The 19,679-nt window shown below is 36.0% G+C and overlaps 1 protein-coding gene across 9 annotated transcripts in view; it reads left to right on the top strand.

Annotated features, from left to right (window-relative positions):
• Positions 1-19,679, top strand: part of RYR2 (ryanodine receptor 2) — a 456,533-nt gene that overhangs the window by 162,267 nt on the left and 274,587 nt on the right. For 6 of the 9 annotated variants that reach the window (XM_030034939.1, XM_030034938.1, XM_030034937.1 and 3 more), the window contains exons 5-8: positions 1,987-2,001; positions 12,301-12,375; positions 13,132-13,210; positions 14,264-14,376. In XM_030034939.1, coding sequence (XP_029890799.1) covers positions 1,987-2,001; positions 12,301-12,375; positions 13,132-13,210; positions 14,264-14,376 — 282 coding nt within the window. The remainder of the gene's footprint in view (positions 1-1,986; positions 2,002-12,300; positions 12,376-13,131; positions 13,211-14,263; positions 14,377-19,679) is intronic. The other 3 variants (XM_030034940.1, XM_041128385.1, XM_041128384.1) reach the window with 1 other exon arrangement.

Genomic DNA, 19,679 nt, shown 5'->3' with positions numbered 1-19,679 from the left:
TTGCTGGTAGCTGGGCAGCTGAGGCCAGCACAGTTCATGGCATGTAACTTCTTAGGATTGGCCTGAAGTTTTGCTGGGGCATTCCCTTCACAATTGTGGATGGATATAACATGTATTTAAGTGTCTGCTATGAAAAGAAAGCATTTTAACAACAATTAAGTTTCAGAGTATTTCTTCCCCTGGTGATTTTGAAGCAGGAGGTAGATATATGTGTTCAGACTTCCCTCACCCACTGTTGTCTTTCAGGATTTCTAGCTTGGGGGGGGGGACAGTTCATGGCACTTTCTGTCTCTAAGAATGACATGTAAATCATCTTCAAAATCATTAAGGAACCAGAGTAACTCTGAAGAACACAATATGACAGATCCAAACAGATGACAATTGTTTCTCATTTGTTACAGTTCATTTAATATGTCCACTGGAGAGAATAAATTGTTAAATCTGGTCTTCCAAAAAAATCCAGCACAAGAAGCTGCTGTATCATTTTAGTAATCAAGGGAAGAGATAGATAAACTATTCACCTTAATTTGAAGCTAGTTAAGAGATTACAGTCAAGCAGTTAAATAAATTATCAAGAAGAGAACCAGAAGGTTTCACAGAAGGACTGTTGTTTAATGTACTTGTAATATGGAAAAAGCAGTGGGGTTGCGTAGTTCTCAGAATAAAATTTCACAGATGAATGACAGCTGGAAGAGACTGAGGTCTTTGATGGATCTAATCTCCTTGATAAACTGACAGCATGATGGCAAATGAAAGTCAGTATTGACAAATATAGGAAAGGTTATATTAGAATTAATCATGTAATTAACTCGTTTCTGTAGTAATGAATTTATACACACACCCCACTGTAGACAGCTCAGCAGACTTCTGGTTAGTTTCTGGAGCCACCCAGTAAAAGCAAACAAAATACTGGAGTGACAAGAAGTGGGATGAATAATAACGTCAAAATGATCTTACTGTATTTTAAATCCTTCCTTTATGGGGATGGTGGACAGGGTGCATGATCTTTAGTTTTGGTCAATTTGTTTCCAAATGTCTAGCTACCAAATAGACCTGGAAGACTTTTAAGGAGAGAAGTCTCAACATTTTGAGATGATTAGATTATACTTTTTTTTTTTTTTTTTTTTTTTTTTAGCTAGAACATCTTGTACATCTTTGAGAACAGATACTTCTGTTTTAAAAGCATGTACGAAATGAAAGGACCCAGTCTTGCTTGGAAGCTCTCCAGTTAGACTCTCTTTTCATGTGGTATAGAGGTTTGCTGCCAAACTTCAGTCCTCAGCTTCAAACTTTGTGATATCAAAACAAGAACTGGTGAGGTCAAAAGAGGAAAAGGTGGCCATAGGACTCTCGCAAAGAAAACCAAATCACTGCATGTAACATAATGTATCACTCTCCTTTTATTCTTGACCAACCTCCATGAAAATTAACCTAAAAATTTCCATAATCTTCTGACATCAGTCACGTAGCACTGATTTTTTTTTTTAACCACTGCATGAAATATTAGTAATGTTTTAATTTTCTTAATTTATTGTGCATTTACATACAATATGTTATTACAATAATGGTGTTGCTCTCCAGCACTGCACTTTGAATGCAGGACTTTACAACTCGCGTTGTACTTAGTTAGAAACTATCTGCAGAGCAAGTTGTTTAAGATGATCAGGCATGGCTCCTGTTTTACCTGTACTGTGTTTTATCTTTAAGCAACAAGTATTTAATGTGCTATATTATTTAAAGTAAAAAAAATCTGAGAAAACTATTGCATAAAAAAATGATGAAGCCTTTTTCTGAGCAGCTGTTTTGCTTTCTAGCACAAGCTATATAATTATGCTAATTACAATGATAAATGTTCCTTTTAAATGTGGTTTGTAGTTCTGTGTGTCCCACTCACTTTTTCAGGGAAAACAAATCCCATTTTAAGCACCTGAAAGCAAATATTCATTTCACATTTTCTCTTTTTTTCCCCTTCTCGTGGCTCTACAGAAATTTATGATGAAGGTAAGCAAGTTAAACATTTGGTGTGATACTTTCTGTGAATTCCTACAATTTAATTTAATTCATTCTTTTTCTTTATTTTTAACATCAGCATCAAACTTACCTTCACTAAAATGGCACATACTGAATTTGGTAAAAATTTGGAATTAGAAACCACAGTGACTTTAGCTTGGGCTGGGGTTATGGTTTATTTAGATCATGAATGACCAAAGGCAGGCACCTTTGTGGAGAGAGGACTCTGGACTGGAAAGAGGACTCTAGACTGGCTTCTCTAATTCTCAATTCATCCTTACCCTTTCAGTGAGAATGTAACACTATCTGGTAAATAAGAAATCTTGAGACAATGAATAAATAACAAAAGTCTCAGTAAAACATCTGGGTGTTTTGGAAAGCGGGGACAGCACACTGTTTCTCCTGTTGCAAGAATGCTGTTGTGATGGTACGGTGTCTCAGTGGGGCGAGTGGGGAGCCCTTGGGCTGGAGGTCACTGGCCCTTCACTGCCTCAGGTCAGTAAGCCTGTGCAGGAGCTCTGCTTCTCAGTGCTTTTATTTTTTTAATTTTTTAAATTTTTTTATTTATTAAGACTGTGACAAGGCACTTAGTGAACCTCCAAACATTTTGAATATCTGACATTTGAATAATTGGCTGTGATTTTAGCCAAGATGTGTTGGTTATCCATTTTCTACTTTTTTCCTTTAATTATCAATGTCTATCCCAACTCATCTTCTAAAATGATTTGTTTACTGATTTTCATCCCCTAAGAGTTTGCTGTTCTATGATATGGTCTTGCTTCATTGTCATGCTCCAAAAGGGAGGAATTCTGGGCTAGATAAGTAGTGCTATTTTAAGGGCTGGATTTAATGATGTCAGAGGAATTTTCTTAGCATGACTCCTCTGCTGATCCATCTTTTCTTCCCCCTTGGCTGTCTGTCTTATTCTTTCTCTGTGAGTTTCTTTCTCAAGTGACAAGGATGATTCACTTTCCTTGTATCACACAGCAACAGAAAAAGCTTAGGCACAATCCTTAACCTGTGAAAAATGTCTCCCTCCTCCACTTATTTAGCTCTAAAATAACCAGGAAGATTTTTATTAATTCCTTCTATCTCCTATGCAGTGAAGGAGGAGGAGCACGGGGGAAGAGAAATCTTCACTAGGCTAAGGGAGAAATCGATAAATTTTATCCTCTTGGGCAATTTTTTTCCAATCCAGTGAAAGTGCTTGAAAGTAGGAGTTTGTAATGAAAGTATTGCCTCAACTGTAAATATAAATGTTTCTTTTGCATAGAAGGCTGGAAACAGATGATCAATATTATTTATTTTTGTTTTATTTTCACTGCTGTGTCTGCTTTTCATTGATGTGAAGTTTCCCATTGCTGGGAAGGTGATAACATAAATGTAGTGTTGGAAATATTAATCATGAGGTATATTTGAAGAGTTTCTAATTACGCAGCTGTTTATTCTGCCTCCCAACAGGTCAATATTAGCAAAATTGGGATCATTTAGCATGGTGCTGGCACAAATGTTTATCATCATTACCAATGATTCCAGTCTTTGTAATATAGACAGTAAAATATCCATGTGTTCTTAACCAAATAAGACATGCTCATGATTTTTATTGGCCAGTTGATTTATTCAGGTTCAGATTTTTATGTGATATTTATATAAAGCATAATTACAGATTTTAATGCAGCTTTTAAAGCAAGCCATCCTTCGGAAACCTATAGTTTAGCTAAACTCTTTTTTCTGTTCTTTGGCTTGGCACGACACAAAGTAGGAAGTAACTGCTGATCATGTCAGGGAAAGAAGTTTGGTTTGTTTCCTTTTTTTTTTTTTGGTCACAGAGCTCCATCATTATCTAAGAGTAGGTATCAGCAGAGTCATCAGTCATACTAACCTCCCTACCTGAATTTCTGCAGCATTTACTGTTTTGTAGTGAATTCCATGAAAAGTCAATCAACTAAATAGTTATTTAAAAGTAAGGTGTAAAGACTAGAATATGTATAGCATATATAAAGTCTTGGTAGGTTCACTTTCCTGTTTGTTATTCCATTGTAACACAATATATAGGCTACAGTGAGACAGAGAGGTTTTAGACTGGTTTGAATTGGCCCTTTGGTGTTGCTGTTATTTGATATGAGCAGGGTGAAGGAATATTACCACAATGCTACATTTCAGTGAACTGATTTACTTTACGTCTTTAAATGCTAAGCAACTCAATGCTATGGGTTTGGTGCCAACCACTGGAAACGGCAGCCCAAGAGCACAGCAATTGCAGAAGGGTCTCATTAGCATTTTTGGGTTTTGGTGGAAGAATTCAAGGCATCTGGACCTGGATGCTCTTACTTTGGAAAGGAAATTCTGTCTTTTTTGTATCAAGATTTTTAAAGAAAATGGATACTTCTATGAACAAGAACATGTAAAACTCCTTGGCTCACACTGTGCAACTTTGTTTGTAGTCTTTATTGCTTGCAGCATTTTCAAGTTCTCCAATGCTGCTGAAGATGTAAATTCCCAGTGTTGCTATTCCAAGTGTGAATTGTTTAGTTTTGCCTGACTAATCTTGTCTCACAAGCCTTCTAGCTCTCTTCGAGGGTTACTACACAAGTTCTGGAGTGACTCAGCCTGTTTCCACACATTCTGTTTTCACCACTGCTTGGGGTTTTGTGGACTCTTTGGCCAGCATTAATCCCACAAAACTGAAATGCCTGACTTACAGCCATGGCTACCCTAAGCTCCCTGTGTAACCACAAGCAGAAGCATAGGTATCATCACAGAGTTGCTCAGATTCTAGGTGGGCTGAATTACTCACCAAAAGTGCCTTTTTCTTTCCACTGGCTGTTTAGTTGCCTTAGGCTAAATTAATCTGAGTTTGTGTTTTGTCATCAAGAAATTCTTTTAGCTTTTCATAAGCTGTTACTGATCATGCTGGTATTAAGAGAACGAGCCTTCCTGTGTTTTTCAGCTGCCTGTTGTCTGGTATTAGAAAGAAGCTCTCATTAGTCACCTGAATTTGTGTTCGGTGTGAAAAAATTTAGACAGTGATATAATTGTGGGGAGTAAGAGGTCTCATTGAATACTTACCTGTAGTGGTCTCCAGTTCTAGTCAGCTTGTAGGATTGTATCATCACTCCTGTTTTTAGAGAAATACTGGCCTCCCTCAGCGTTGGTCTAGAACAGATTAAAAAATTGCATATTAATAATGAAATCAATAGATGAGTAGGTTTTGCATTGCTATGGAAACATAATTTTGAGCATCCTTTCCTCTACAGAAATGGTTGTAGCATGATGCAAATATTTATGTGTAGAACCATAGTGAGATGGTTTTAGACTGTGGGACATCCTTCCTTTCTATTCCTCCCAGTTCCTTTTAGTCTTTTTCCAGTTTCTTTCACTTCATGGCTAATTCTGCCATCATGGAGTTTTCCTTCTCCCGAGTAAGGACTCAAATGCTTTCAAGATCTACATTTATTCCACATTGCTGTGGTTTAACCCCAGCCAGCAACTAAGTACCACACAGCCACTCACTCACTTCCCCCCCATCTCATGGGATGGGGGAGAGAATCGGGGGGAAAAAAAAGTAAAACTCGTGGGTTGAGATAAGAACAGCTTAATAGGACAGAAAGGAAGAAAATGATAATAATGATAATAATAAAATGACAATAATAATAGTAAAAGAATTGCAATATACAAAACAAGTGATGCACAATGCTATTGCTCACTACTTGCCGACTGATGACCAGTTAGTTCCCGAGCAGCAATCCGCCCCCCAGGCCAGCTCCCTCCAGTTTATATACTGGGCATGACATCACACGGTATGGAATACCCCATTGGCCAGTTTGGGTCAGCTGCCCTGGCTGTGTCCCTTCCCAGCTTCTTGTGCCCCTCCAGCCTTCTCACTGGCTGGGCATGAGAAGCTGAAAAATCCTTGACTTTAGTCTAAACATTACTTAGCAACAACTGAAAACATCAGTGTGTTATCAACATTCTTCTCATACCTAACTCAAAACATAGCACTATACCAGCTACTAGGAAGAAAATTAACTCTATCCCAGCTGAAACCAGGACACATGTCCTTTCAGTACTTTTCATTCTATCTTGCAGATCAGAAGCACTAAAGAATTATATATAAACAAAGCACATGTTCCTCATTGTGCACTCACAGTTTGCTTTCTAAAGAACCAGCTCAGGTTAAATACTTGTATTAGCCTGCTGGTTTAAAAACTTTCATCAATCTCTTGCAAAAGGCATTGACGCCAGCCAGCAGCCTTACATCTTTGATCTTGACACCCAGTAGTTTCTGACTGGGAGCAGCATAGTACAGGGCCTAAGTATACTTTTACTCAGAATGCGTGGTAGTTGATTTTTTTCGAGCCAATACTTGTGATCAGACCCACGTTTCCTATCTGATTTCTCTTCTAATGGATCAAAAACACAATTTCAGAATGTAATGACTGCTTCTGAATGGGAAATTTGACAGCCCCAATGTGAGTCCCAGGGAAGGGACTTTGAGAAGGCTCCATCACTGGAGGAACACATACTTTGTTTATATATAATTCTTTAGGGCGTCCATCACTGGTAGGTGCAATTTCCTGCTTGGTTTATTTTTGTGGTGGTGATGGTTTTTAATTTAAAAGGGTTCAAAGCAGGTAACTGTAGGATATTCTGTGTTTAATTATATACTTCTGCTTATACATTTGAACTAAATGTCTAGATTTAGAGATAGGATTTTTTTCCCCCTCATTCTGTAGTTTTCTCATAGTATAAATGTTAGAAATAAACTATGGAACTTCATGAAACTTAGAACACATTCATCATGGAGAAAATAATGCTTTCGTATTTATATTTGCAAGTGGTTTCGTAGTAGTATAGGGGTCCTCTGTTTGACATGCTGTTTTCTCCAGCATCTGTTTTAAGTGTAAGATGGCCGTCATTAGTAGAAACAATTAGCTTTTCCTGTATTTTGTTTAAATACGAAAGTGTACAATATTGTTGTTTTAAATACCAAGTTGGTGTGTTTTGAAATCACTGTTCCATTATTACATGTTGCGGTTTTAAGCTGCTGTTAGCATTTTAAGTCTGAGACAACACTAAATCCAGTAAGCATTGATTTCCCAGTCGGCTTTGGCAATAAAGTGTTAACTTAGGCTTTGCTTCAGAGGCTTCCTCCATCTTAATGAAGTGTAAGTACTCAGTGCTTTAAAGGACATTGTTTTACTCCACTGTACATATGAAATAGCCACTAAAAGTCATATTTGAAATTTTTTACATTATCTTGCAGTATTTGCCTTGGAAAGTATTTGTGAAGAAAAACAGGGAGCACCTTGCTTCTTTTACTGTACAGCTGCTCTCACGTGTTAAACATTTTCAGTGCCGTGTAGTATTATTTAGAAACCCATTCAGAGCAATATTGAGTGGTCCTAAGTTCCATCTAGACTGTTTGGGCTGATGTTTCCTACGGCTGGGTCTGGGGCATAGAGGAAATACCAGGCTAAATAGCTGGTTGCAAGTAGGTCGTAATTTACCATTACCGTAAATTAGATGGATTGCATTTTTGAAGGATTTACTACTGAAGTCTTCTAGCTTAGTGTTTACTTGATTTTTTTTTTTTATTTTTAAGTCCATCAAAACTGTACTTACTTACACTCTAGTCTTTGTACTGTCATTTTCCCTACAGCATGTGCCACTAATTCCATTCTGCTCTTATGGTTTCATCATGGAATGAGGCAGGAAAAGCCATTACATTGTTCTTAATAACTCCCTGTGTTATCTTGTATGATTTTCTAGAGAGTGTGCTTCAGTTCCTGTGTTCTTATGACACATTCAGTATTTTTAAATTGCTTTCATGGGTGACTAGAGTTGTCTGAATAGCCACATGCTAAATGCAATTGCTGTCAGGCTTTCTCAAGCATTAGATTTTGTATAATGACAGTGTTACAAAAGCTTTGTCTGTACACACACAAAACACTGAAATAACTGTCCTGTGTAAGTACATGCTTTCACATGTTTGTCTTTCTCTGGTATCTCCCTGAAGCTCATAGCTTTTTCCCTCTTCATAAATTTGGAGATTGTGTAGACCTGTCAGCAAAGGAATGTCCGCATTTGCTTGCAGTAGAGTACTCACTGGTCTAAGAAATGTTTTCTCTAGTAGAAATAAGGCTGTTCTCTTGAAAAGAAGGGAAAGGTAATGGCTATTTGACTCCAAATCTCCTTGGATGCCACAGGGCTATTCACTAGTCTCTAAAAATTCTCATCTTAAGTCAGGTTCCCAGAAGCAAAAATGGCTCCAAACCACTTGTTCAATGTCACCGTGATAAATTTCCTGCAGCTTCTTGTGTAAAGCCACAAGTGTAGCAATGCAGCCATAGGCACAACTGGTGCAAGTGCTACTGTGTGAATTAACATCAGTGAAATACCTATTTTAATCTGTCAGGTGATTGCATGTCTGTACATATGACACTTGTGTATATACAAAATTGTACAAATATAAAAGGTCTGTTGAGTCATGTATAACGTATCTTACTGCAGGATTGGTATTCCCGGTGAATTATATAAATTTTTGTTCAATCTAATTATAAATATTTCATGTTATGCTGCTCCCATCATTTGCATATTTTACTAGATAGTTTGTAGGTTGTAATTTTTAAGTTCTTTTTGGCATTTTAATCCTATTTCTATTAAGAAAACAAGGAAAATAAGTATTTCCCAATTTTAACTTATTTTCATTCTGTTTTTTTTGTTTCAAGATAACAGTCTTTACATCAAATTAAGCAGCTCAGATCTTAGTAGTCTATTCTCATTGCCTGGTCTAACAATGCATTGAACTTGAAAGCTGTTTATATATTTTGAATGCTAATTTCTTCAGCTCTAATTGTTGTTGTTGTATTCTAAATTGCCTTTGCTTTGGCAATGGCTTTTGGGTAATGAGAAGACTCCAAATTAATCTTGTATTCCAGCTGCAGAAATATTAGACTAGAGGTGGGCAGTTTATATGAAGTTTTCACAAGCAGCGTGAATTTGCCCTGTATGCTTTCAATCTCAATTTATTGACCATAGTGTTTACCAGTTCTGAAGGCTTTTCAAGTCTTATTCTAAATCCCAAATTCTTGGAGGATAAAATGAGGAGAAGGTTTTGCGTTTATATAATTGATACTCCTGAATGGCATAGTGTGTAGAACTTAATGGATAAATTCTTCTTTGAACACAAATGTATTTTTTCTCCTGCTTGGTTTTATTCAAGGAAAGTATTGTCCATCTTAGAAATTAATCTGAAAAATGGAAATTAAAAACATAAAGCAAATAAGACTCATTATAAATAATGTGGTGGTTAGAAACTTGCTTGCATTATAATGCCATTCATACATTTGTGAAAAAATCTGTGGGCATTACGGATTGAATTAGTCAGGGTTGTGGCTCCCAAGAAGTCTTACTTGCAGTGTCTTCTGAAATATTATTTTTTGACTATTACTAGAAACTTGGTCAAACTTCAGTGGCACACCTCATCTTGGAATGTTGCATCTTTGCCATGGAAGTCCAATTGTTAACTTTCAAATTTATTTTATTTTAATCTTTTTTTTTTTAACATGTGGAAAATTTACAGTTCTCTACAACATTCTAGGTAGGAATGGATTATTTTGAAAATCAAAGACTCTTTCAGTAGACAATCATGGCCCAACAGCTACTTCCTATGCAGTTTCTCACATAAAGATAAATGCTGAGTATTTAGTTGTGAAACGAGCCTTTAAAATAGGAAATTAGCTTATAGGTATGTACATATCCTGCAAGTCAGGCTCCAACATGGAAGGCAGTTTCATAGTACCAGCTTTCGCTTCCAGCCTTTCCTGTATTTTTCTATTTCATCTTTTCACTTTCCCTCCATGTAGATGGCTTGATTATAATTGCCTCTCAGAAACCTCTAAGTGGAAAATGCTTGAAATGTTTTTTGCAACTCTTTGTTTTCTGTCTAAGAAACAGAAACAGCAAACTAGCTTGCATTTTTTTAATGGGGAAAATTTGGTTCAAAAGAATTACTTTAATCCTCTTGGGAAAAATGATCTAAAAAACCACTCCCCATTTTTCACAGACGTGATTGAAATTTTTTTGAGCCAACTTTTCTCCTCTCCAGCTACAAATGGGCATTTAACAAAATAGGTGCTAGACAGACGAATCAATATGGCCAACACAAGGGCGAGCTAACATAGCTGTGATTTGTTAATCACACTATTCCTCTCACCTTTTGTACAACAGGCAACCAAATCTGTATCTTAGGTATCAAATTTATGGCTAGTAACACAGAATAATTTTCATAAAAATATCAGTGAAATTTCAAACTTTTGTCCATATTAGTGACTTTGTTTGTTGGGTACCTATGCCTGCTGTTGATAAAGCTTCTGGTAAAATCTGAAATGTTGGTAAGGCAGTATGTTCACAGCAGTTTTTCTCGTCTTCCCCAGTGTGATGAGCAGCAGACATTCAGCATTCATCTTTGGCACAATGGGCCTGACATTATCAAATGTCTCGTTCTTTCCTTGTGCCTTTGGAAAAAGCAATGGTAGTAATGGTAGTTCAAAGCTAAATCTTCATGTCTTACTGTCAAGACTGTGTCTGTGACAAAAAGACCATGACTTTTATTCTTTCTTAATAAAAATTCATGTCATTCAGTCTTCCAGAGAGGTTACTGAATATGCCTCCCTGCATTTTGACTGCTACGCGGTTTATTGAAAGTCAAAATATACCTTTTGTCCATCAAGATGCTCTCTTCTCAATAAACATAAAAGTCAGAAATTCCTGGCAGTTTCTTAAAAGTGCTAAAATGTTTATGTTTTTGAAGTGCTTGCTTTTTCACCACCTATTCCTCTTTTTTTTTTCCTTTGACCAAGTAACTCAAAGATCAACAAATATTATACTAATGGATAAAAGATAAGGAAGGACAACCAGTAAAGGAGGAGGAGAAATAATTGTGTGTTGCCACCATAGCCATTCAGTTAAATTGATCTTCAGCACTGAAATGAAGCTGCCAGAGAGATAACATAGTATGATTATTTCCAATTTACTCTGTAATGAATCTGATGCTCCAGTCAAACAGAAGGTCAGTCTACTGTGATAAAAGAAAGGGTATAAATGCTGTATATAAGACATTAAATAGGAGTCATATATGAAAGACTAATGCTTCTTATGGAGTTGTCACATTTATAGACTCAAAAATGTGTATTTATCGATACTGCTTGAAGAGTGTGATGTGCATAAAGTTACACAAGATGTTCTGTCGGAGGAAGAGAGGCATATGGATTTATGCTTTTGACAGTGTCTTGTCTGACAGTCTTTGCTCCTGACCAATGCCAGTCAGCTGCATCTCAGTCTAAGGAATTCATAAATCTTTATCAGAAGTTGAAAGGTTGCTCATGCTTTAATAAGATTTATTTATTCTTTCATGAGTGTTTAAACTGATTATAGATAAATAGAAACCATAATGAAAATATTGCGAAAAAATGGTTGCAGTTTCTTGGGATAAAAGTGAATTTTATTACTTTGATTTACTTTCACTCAAGATTTATGCTGCATTTCTGAATAGGAATGTTTACTTGGGCATGATTTCAGAACCCCCAAATCCTGCTGAGTTAGCTGCGATGTCTTTGAGCACTTACCTGGCCTAGCAGATAAAGAATTCTGTCTGATAGTATTTAAACACTGTGGGGCAAGCAGTCTGGAGGTTGATGATCTTCAATGTGGTTCATATATCATTAATACTTTCTGGTATAACAGGGGCAATACTCCAGAAGCTCTCTCTGCATACCTTCTGTATAGAAAAGTATATCATTTGGGAGAAAATGGGTGAATATGGAGAGATTTAACAATACATAAGGGTGTAGAGGGTAGTGTGACATGCATCAAAGCTGCCCTTCACTAGAGGCTGCCTGCTTTCATCACACAGAAGAAGGATTCAAGCTTCTAGAATATATTTTACACCAAATAGGTGACGGTAGAAAGTACGCCATTTTCCCTCATCAGTGAATTGCACACTTCTAATAGAAAAAGTCAGTAGCTTCTAGATTCGCCTGTCCAACTTCTACCTTAGATCTGTCCTAAGGACTTAAAAGGTCAATATATTAGAGGCAATCAAAACTAAAGAACACATTCATAAAACTACCTTCTTGAACTAATCCCTGAATAACACTTCATCAGGAAATTGACTCCTCTGTCCCAGATTGTCCAGAGATTGATGAGAATTTCTTTTTTCTTTTTTCTTTCTCAAAAGGCCCCATTTTATTACAACATACCAGTATATCACTTCTCTTTATCTTTCAGTCTGCACAAGGTGGCGGTCATCGAACGCTACTCTATGGGCATGCAATCTTGCTGCGCCATTCCTACAGCGGTATGGTATGTAACAGAAGTTGATAGCAGCAATGATTTCTTTTTTGTATGAAAGTTATGTTTGAAAGTGTCCAGACTATTACCATTTACTGATATCTGGAGAATTATTTATACCAAAGAGCATTTTACCTGTGGTTAATGGAAAACTTTGTGAAGGGAAGATACTTGAAAATACGAAACTAAGCTGGTTGTATCTGCGTAAGTGCTAAAACTAAGTCTGGCTCCATAGTGACGAGTTCTCTGTTTGTCAGTCTGTTTTGAATTGGTGATTTCTCATTTCTTTTCCCTTGCATATTGCATATTGCATAAGCTGCGACTGAATCCACAGCTGGCATCTGGCTGGCAACCTGAACACATGTTGGAGACTGAGTGGAAAAGGAAATTCCTTCTTGCACATATTTTGGACAGAAGCCTTACTCTTCAATTCTGTGATGAGTTATACGGGTTCCAAACTCCTTAACTACCAGTGAGACTTCATGGGGCTGAGATTCGATGCAACCAGCTCCTTTGTTTCCACTTTCAGTATTCCTGTCTCAGTGGAAAGATAACTTGGATAGACTGGGAGCTTATTTTAGAACATATATCTTTGTCAAGTCTCCTTGAGTGCCGTTCACTTTATCAGGCATATATGTTCTTGATAGTAACTAGAAGGGATAATTTAAGAACAGTTAATCCTATGTTAGTAGGTTGATGGCTTTTTATATTTCACTGGATTATCAGATGTGAGCAGAACTAGTAATGCATGCTTTTTTCTTTTGATAGTATCTATGCTGCCTCTCTACATCTCGATCTTCAATGGATAAGCTGGCATTTGATGTAGGATTGCAAGAGGACACAACAGGTAAACATTAGTTTAAAAGACTATGTAATAAGAAGACTTTCAGTCTAAAAACCTGAATAGAGACCTATAAACACATATAAATCATGTAAAAATTAGGACTATTTATGGACTAAAGAAACAAAGCAATATTTCTGTGTTGTACACATTCAGTATCTTATCTTTACATTTTCTAGTAGATTATGTAATTTCTATGAGATGTAAACATGCCTATTGATATTGAAATATGTATTTATAACTTGTATTACCTTAAATAAAGATTCTATTAAAGTTTTAGAACTGCTGGTGACTGGGAGTTATTTGTATTTTTAAGACTGATATAGCTTCTTACAATGCCATCAGTTTGTTGTAATTGTTTCATTAGAAATAATAAATTTGCTTGTCTTTTAAAGCCTTGCTCTAGCTAAGGGTAATAACACTAATAACAGCAACAATTGAACAGTTCCAAGATCAAAGAGATTTTTTCTGAAAAGCACCCTTCTTGTTCAAAAAATGTATCTGAAAGCAAGGTTTATCATGGAAACAGAATTTGTGACTTTAATACTTATAAATATTCTGGGGAATTAGAGACACTAACAGTCAGTAGAAGTGGAAGAACATAATTGAATTCAGATTGATGAGATCTTTCAAATATTATTTTAAGCGATATTGTAGATGCTTATTTTTATTGCCCTTAGTGATGGGTTGCCCCACTTCTTTCTCCTAATTCTCAGTGGAATACTCTTCGATGTTTTTCCCAGAACGTGGAACGAAGGTGATTGGGAAAAAGCAGCCTGGACCAGGTTGCCTAGCGAACACAGAGAGCCGCCTCCTTACTCAGCTCTGGAATCACTGTTCCAGAGGTCTTGCTGTCTTCTGCCTATATTGTTTCCAATTGAGTTTCTGGCAAGGTGGTGCAGGAATGATAGTAGTTACTGAAAACACATGGACACGTGGCTTACCCAACTGAAAACTGGGTCAGAACTTTAGGACTGAGATAAATGTGAAAGTAATGGCAATAATACTGGGCGTTTTCTTTCTAATTTCCTTCTGTGCTGTTACTCATTAATGATATAGGTGAGGCATGCTGGTGGACCATCCATCCTGCTTCCAAGCAACGATCAGAAGGAGAAAAAGTGCGTGTTGGAGATGATCTTATTTTAGTCAGTGTCTCTTCAGAAAGATATTTGGTAAGTTCTATAAGTATATCTGTACAGTGCTTCCTCTACAGAAAAAAACAGTTAATAAAAGGCTTATACTAATGCCTGGTTTACATTTCCATCTCCACAAAAGTATAGCTTAAGGTGTTTAAACTGGTATTTTATACTGTTTTGCAAACCAAGACAATGAAGGTCTGGAAAGTGTGACATTGATATGTGACTATATCTAATTTGTGTTCATTTCAATAATGGAATAGGAGTTGAAAAATTTACTAATAAAAAAAAGAAGAAAATACAGAAAAAAGAAATCTGTCCACATCGCATAATTGAGGTGTTTAGAGTCCCTGTCAGTTTTCAGAGGTGAACAGCACTATCATACATGAATTAAAACTTTATACCAAAATTTTAGAACATTTAACTTAGGTACATAGCATTTTGTGGGCTTTAAAAGGTCCATATTTTCTTAGGATTATGTACAGTGTAATATATACAGCTACTGACATATCATAATTAAATATAATTAAAATAATAATTCAATATAATTTAAATATTTTAAAACTTTCTGTGGGAGCTGCTTCTTATCACTGGTTTAAATAACTTTGTTTCTCATCAAAGTATCTCCCATTTGTTCTGTAATGAAACGCTTGAACACTTTAAGATTAATTTCTTTTTGTATTCTTGGTGTTGCAAACACCTGAACTACTCTATCTGGAAAAAAACCCCAGATGAAAATAAGAAGAAAATCAATCTGCTGGAAGGAAGCTTCCGTAAAATCAGCCCCAGTGATTCAGCAAATGTAGCTAAAACTAAAACAGGGATCTTTAAAGAGGAAGTGTTTTTAGCTTTGTCAAGAGGACTATCTCAAATCTGCATATAACGTTAAAGTTTATTCTATATTATTCACTTCGGGTTTTTTATGCTGTGAAACATTATTTCTGAGGTTTTTACAGTGTTTAGAAAAAGTGTTTTTTCTTTTTGATAAAATTGAAAATGTTCTCCCTTCTTTTGGAAACATAGAAAAATAAGAATATAATTGTAACTTCTAATTAGGAGCTCAGTAACTCATTCAATGAGTTATTTTTTTGTAAGTAGACGTTCTGACAACTTTCCAATCATCTTTACATTTTAAAATTATTTTTAATAATTACTTTTATGAGAACTGTAGTTAGACTAACTGGAAAAGCAACTTATTGTGGACAAAATTAATGAGAAATCTAATTCATGAAAAGGTTTTATTTAAAGACACTGTATTTCTTTGAAATTCATTGAATTGCAGAAGTGGGTTGCTGAAGTTGAATTTTGCTCCAGATTGTGTCTCTGTAGGTATATGCCTGAACTCATACTTTCTGCCCTCCAATTAGTAAATCGGCTCAGCCTTTTATATTATTTAGGGTTTGTGCCTCAACTGTTGATTCTCAAGGCTGCTGTATGTACTTTTATACAGCAAGAGACATGATGCTTACTGCAGAGACTGATTTTCCTCAACAAGTGGTGTTAATGCAAATACTGCTTCTTCCATACAAAATATCAATATACTAAAAATAAATTATATTTTCAGTGTAGAGAGTAATGACCCAAATCTATGTTCTTGATATTTTAATCTCTGTATTATATCTTAAAATAGTTTAGAGCTAGATTTGAATGAATAGCTGTTAAACCTATTTCAGTGATACAGCTCTGGTTTGATAGTAAGGAGGAACAAGGATTCAGCAAAATAATTTTGCTCTTACATGCACTCACCCCCACATTTTTATGAACAGATGTTTTTCCACACTAAATTAAGAGCTTGTAAAATACGTAGCTTCACAATCATAAAAATATTTGTGGTTTTGCTACCTACTCAGTAGTTATATTAGCACTGTAAATAAAGCAGTGATACTTTTATGAAAATTCAAACAGTTGATAAAGACTGAATTAGCCAGTTACCACTGAGTGAATATTTTTCATGAAAGCTGTGTCTCCATCTTGAACTGTCTTAATCCATTAGGCTGTCTACAAAATAACTTCAAAGGATGTAACTTTGAAAATAAGCACAGTATTTTCATTTTGAGTGCAGTGTCATGCTATAGCCCCAATTTTCTACAACACTTAAAGGAATGTAGCAACTGATACCTTTTACAATAGTTAGGACTGTGGAGAGATGAAGTTATTTTTATGAATCCACTTGGATAGTGAGACCAAATCGGCTCTATTGAATCCAGTTGAGGAGCGCTTTTTCTAAGGATGAGGAGTTCCTCAGACGGATCCCTTGACAGAGAATGATGTTCAGCAGGATGCTGAGGGTTAGGTTTATATACATTGTGTACTTAACGGTTAAAACCTTACGAAAAGGTAATTTTTCTATCAAATGTTCTATGTCAATACACTGTTAGGAATAGGGTTGGAATGTCACCTTTTTATCTTGCACTATTGCTCTATGTTTTCAAGCAACTTGCTAATTCTCTCCAAATTAAGACAAATAGGTTAACAATCTTGGGGCAGATGTGCATGTAAAAATAACAGATGAATACAGTTCATTCACAGGGCATGGATTTTTCAAAATGTAGTCAGATCTTAGTTTAATTTGTATAATACAAGGGGAGAGCAGAACTATGTCAGCTTCATAAGTTAGTCTTGCAGTTGTCTGAGTGCAGCTTAATTACTTATTTTTTTCTTTTCCCATTGACTTTGTGACTTTATGATCTCAATGTAGTCACTAGATTAGTGTTTAGACCTAACTTGGTTGGCAACCAGGATTAAGTATTAAGAAAATGTCAGGACTTCCCTGTAGTTCCCCTTCCCCGCTTTCCATCAAAAAAAGATTTTTGGAACGATTGACTTTATTTTTTTGCCCTGAGGAGTCATCTTTTTAATTGCAGTGAACAAGTGCTAAGCTGATAGGAAGATTAGTGTTAAAATAGTAAGCTAAAGGTCCAGAGATGTGAATTTTGGCTGTCTGTTGACTCACAGCAATGTCCCTGGGCAAGTCATTCGGTTGCTCTGACTCATTATCCCTACCTATACAATAGGATTTTGGATGCTTATTTTTCTGTGTAGAATTTCTGAGGAAAAGCACTTACATAAGCGCTTGTAGCATTACACAACGTGTGAGCTGTGCTATTGCCAGATCCTTCAGAGAGGAAACTTGGCTCCGCTGAACTTTGTTAGCATAGAGCGAAAAGATGTTCTGCTATAAATATTGCCACCATTTAAGTTCAAGCCAGAGATGCTCTGTTTCCTTTCTTGAGGCAGTGCAGCCCAATGAACAGATGTTATATTTCCAGCATGTTTCCCCATCTTATACATAATAGTATGTACCCCTGCACTGAGGTTTGCCTATGCCTCTTATTAATTATATACCATGATTGCTTTCAAAATTGCCAGTTTTCAATAGTTTAGAAATTCAATTAATTGTAATTTCTTTCAAATTCATGAAGCCCCTAGATAATTTAGTCTTTTAAACATAATTCAAGACAAATTCCTTAGACATGGAAGTGCGTAAATGAAGATAAAAATGAAAATTAGTATCAATGAGGTCAGTGTTATTCTGGCTAAGAAGTCAGAAAAGAGGAAAAAAACTTCAACTTTGAATATACAATGCACAAATTTCAGTATAATGGAACAATTTCTGCACTGTGATATATATGTAGCTACTGAGTTGCTGTCCCGACTGTAATGCTGATCTGCAGCTGCATTATGCAATCTGTGAACAAGCCTTGAGGTTTATTTCTTTGACTTAAATGACCTTTTTTTTCTTTTCTTTTCTTTTTTTTTTAATTTTGAATACTGAAAACTAATATGAAACTAATTGGAAACTCTCCTTTGAAGTATAAGCTTTTCCTTGAAGATTTTTATCATGGTTAACTGCTGACAGAGTTCCCTTTCAAAAATATTATCATCCAAATTAGATCAAATTATTTGAAAGGTGGAGCTGATATCTGTCATTTGTCCTGGACAGGACAGGTTCCTGAGTATTGGAAAGGCACTCCCTCTGCATCCTCTTGCATCAAATACGTTGTTTATTTTCAGCTCTTAGTTTTAATTCTTATTTATTATCAGATACTTGGGACAGCTTCTAAATATCTGTAGCATTTGTTGGTGCAATAGTATCAGGGAACACAGCACTGTGTATTTTTTTATTATTATAATTTTGGTTTATTTTAAAAATTTTATTCTCCCCTTTCATTTTTTTTTTTGGTAAGAATATGAAACTCAGTATTGGACTTTGCTTTCTTTTGCGTAAGTTCACAATTCCATCATGTATTTTTTGTTGAAAAATAGTAAAAAAAGGGTTTTCTTAAAAATAATTTGAATCTGCATAAACAAACCTGAAATTAGTGGAACCAAAGTAACGTTGAGGTGCTGTTACACTGATAATAATGCAGTTCCCACAGAGTCTTTATACAATTTGAAATGTATAAAGGCTGGTAGATCTTCCTGATAATTAAGGTTGTCAAGCTGCTCTGCCTTATAAAATCCTGCTTCCAAGTGCTTGTAATGTAAAAAATTACTTATTAGAAATAGTAGCATCAATTTCTGTTTTTTGGGGTTTGTTTTTTTTTTTAATCAGTCTGAGAGATTTTTTTTTTAGTTCATCCAGAAGAGGTCAGATGTCACTGAGCTTGAAGACAGGGAAGAAAAAAAAAAATTTACATCATTAAGAAAATTCATCTCATTTTCTTGAAAATGTTGAGCATCCCACGCTTTATAACAAACACAGGAAATTAGGAGTGTTTTTGATATCACAGGTGTACTTTTTGCTAACTTTAAAAAAAAAAAAAAGTAAAAGGAAAAAAGCTAATAAGCCTGTCCTTGCTTAAACTTAGTAAAGAAACATTCTCCTGAAATAATGCAGCTTGGTCATGCCCAGGGAGCTTTTTTTAAATTTTCTTTCAGTAGCTAAAAGTCTGATGACTTTGTCTATTTTGCATAAGCTAGACTTTGTGTATCTCCTGTGTGTTAATGAACTGTTTAAACTCCCTCTACAGTGAATAATTAAATACACCCCAGCCCTGGTGGGACCAGATATTCCTTGTAATGGGTGGCTCAAGGTGGAGATGAAGTCAGGCACTGTACTGACAGCTGAGAACTCAGTGTTTTATGTGCTGCCGGTGATCTGCTGTCATTTAAGGTATGTGGAGGAGGAAGCCGTGAGAAAGCAGAAGGAACAAAAGGCAGGTGATGTAGCAGGGACAGGAGCCTGGGACTGAAGTGGGAAGGAGGGAAATTGAGTGGGACTTGATGACTGGCTGGTTGGCAGCTGAAGGCAGGCAGGCAGTAAGGGACTAACAAAGCATCTGGGACAAAAAGCTGGTGATAAGAGAGGAGTGGGCACCTGCCGGTTAAAGTTGTGT

Source organism: Aquila chrysaetos, chromosome 13 (assembly GCF_900496995.4).
Source record: "Aquila chrysaetos chrysaetos chromosome 13, bAquChr1.4, whole genome shotgun sequence".
NCBI lineage: Eukaryota > Metazoa > Chordata > Aves > Accipitriformes > Accipitridae > Aquila > Aquila chrysaetos.
Note: the sequence above shows the minus strand (reverse complement) of the source record. Positions and strands in the feature narration are given on the sequence as shown.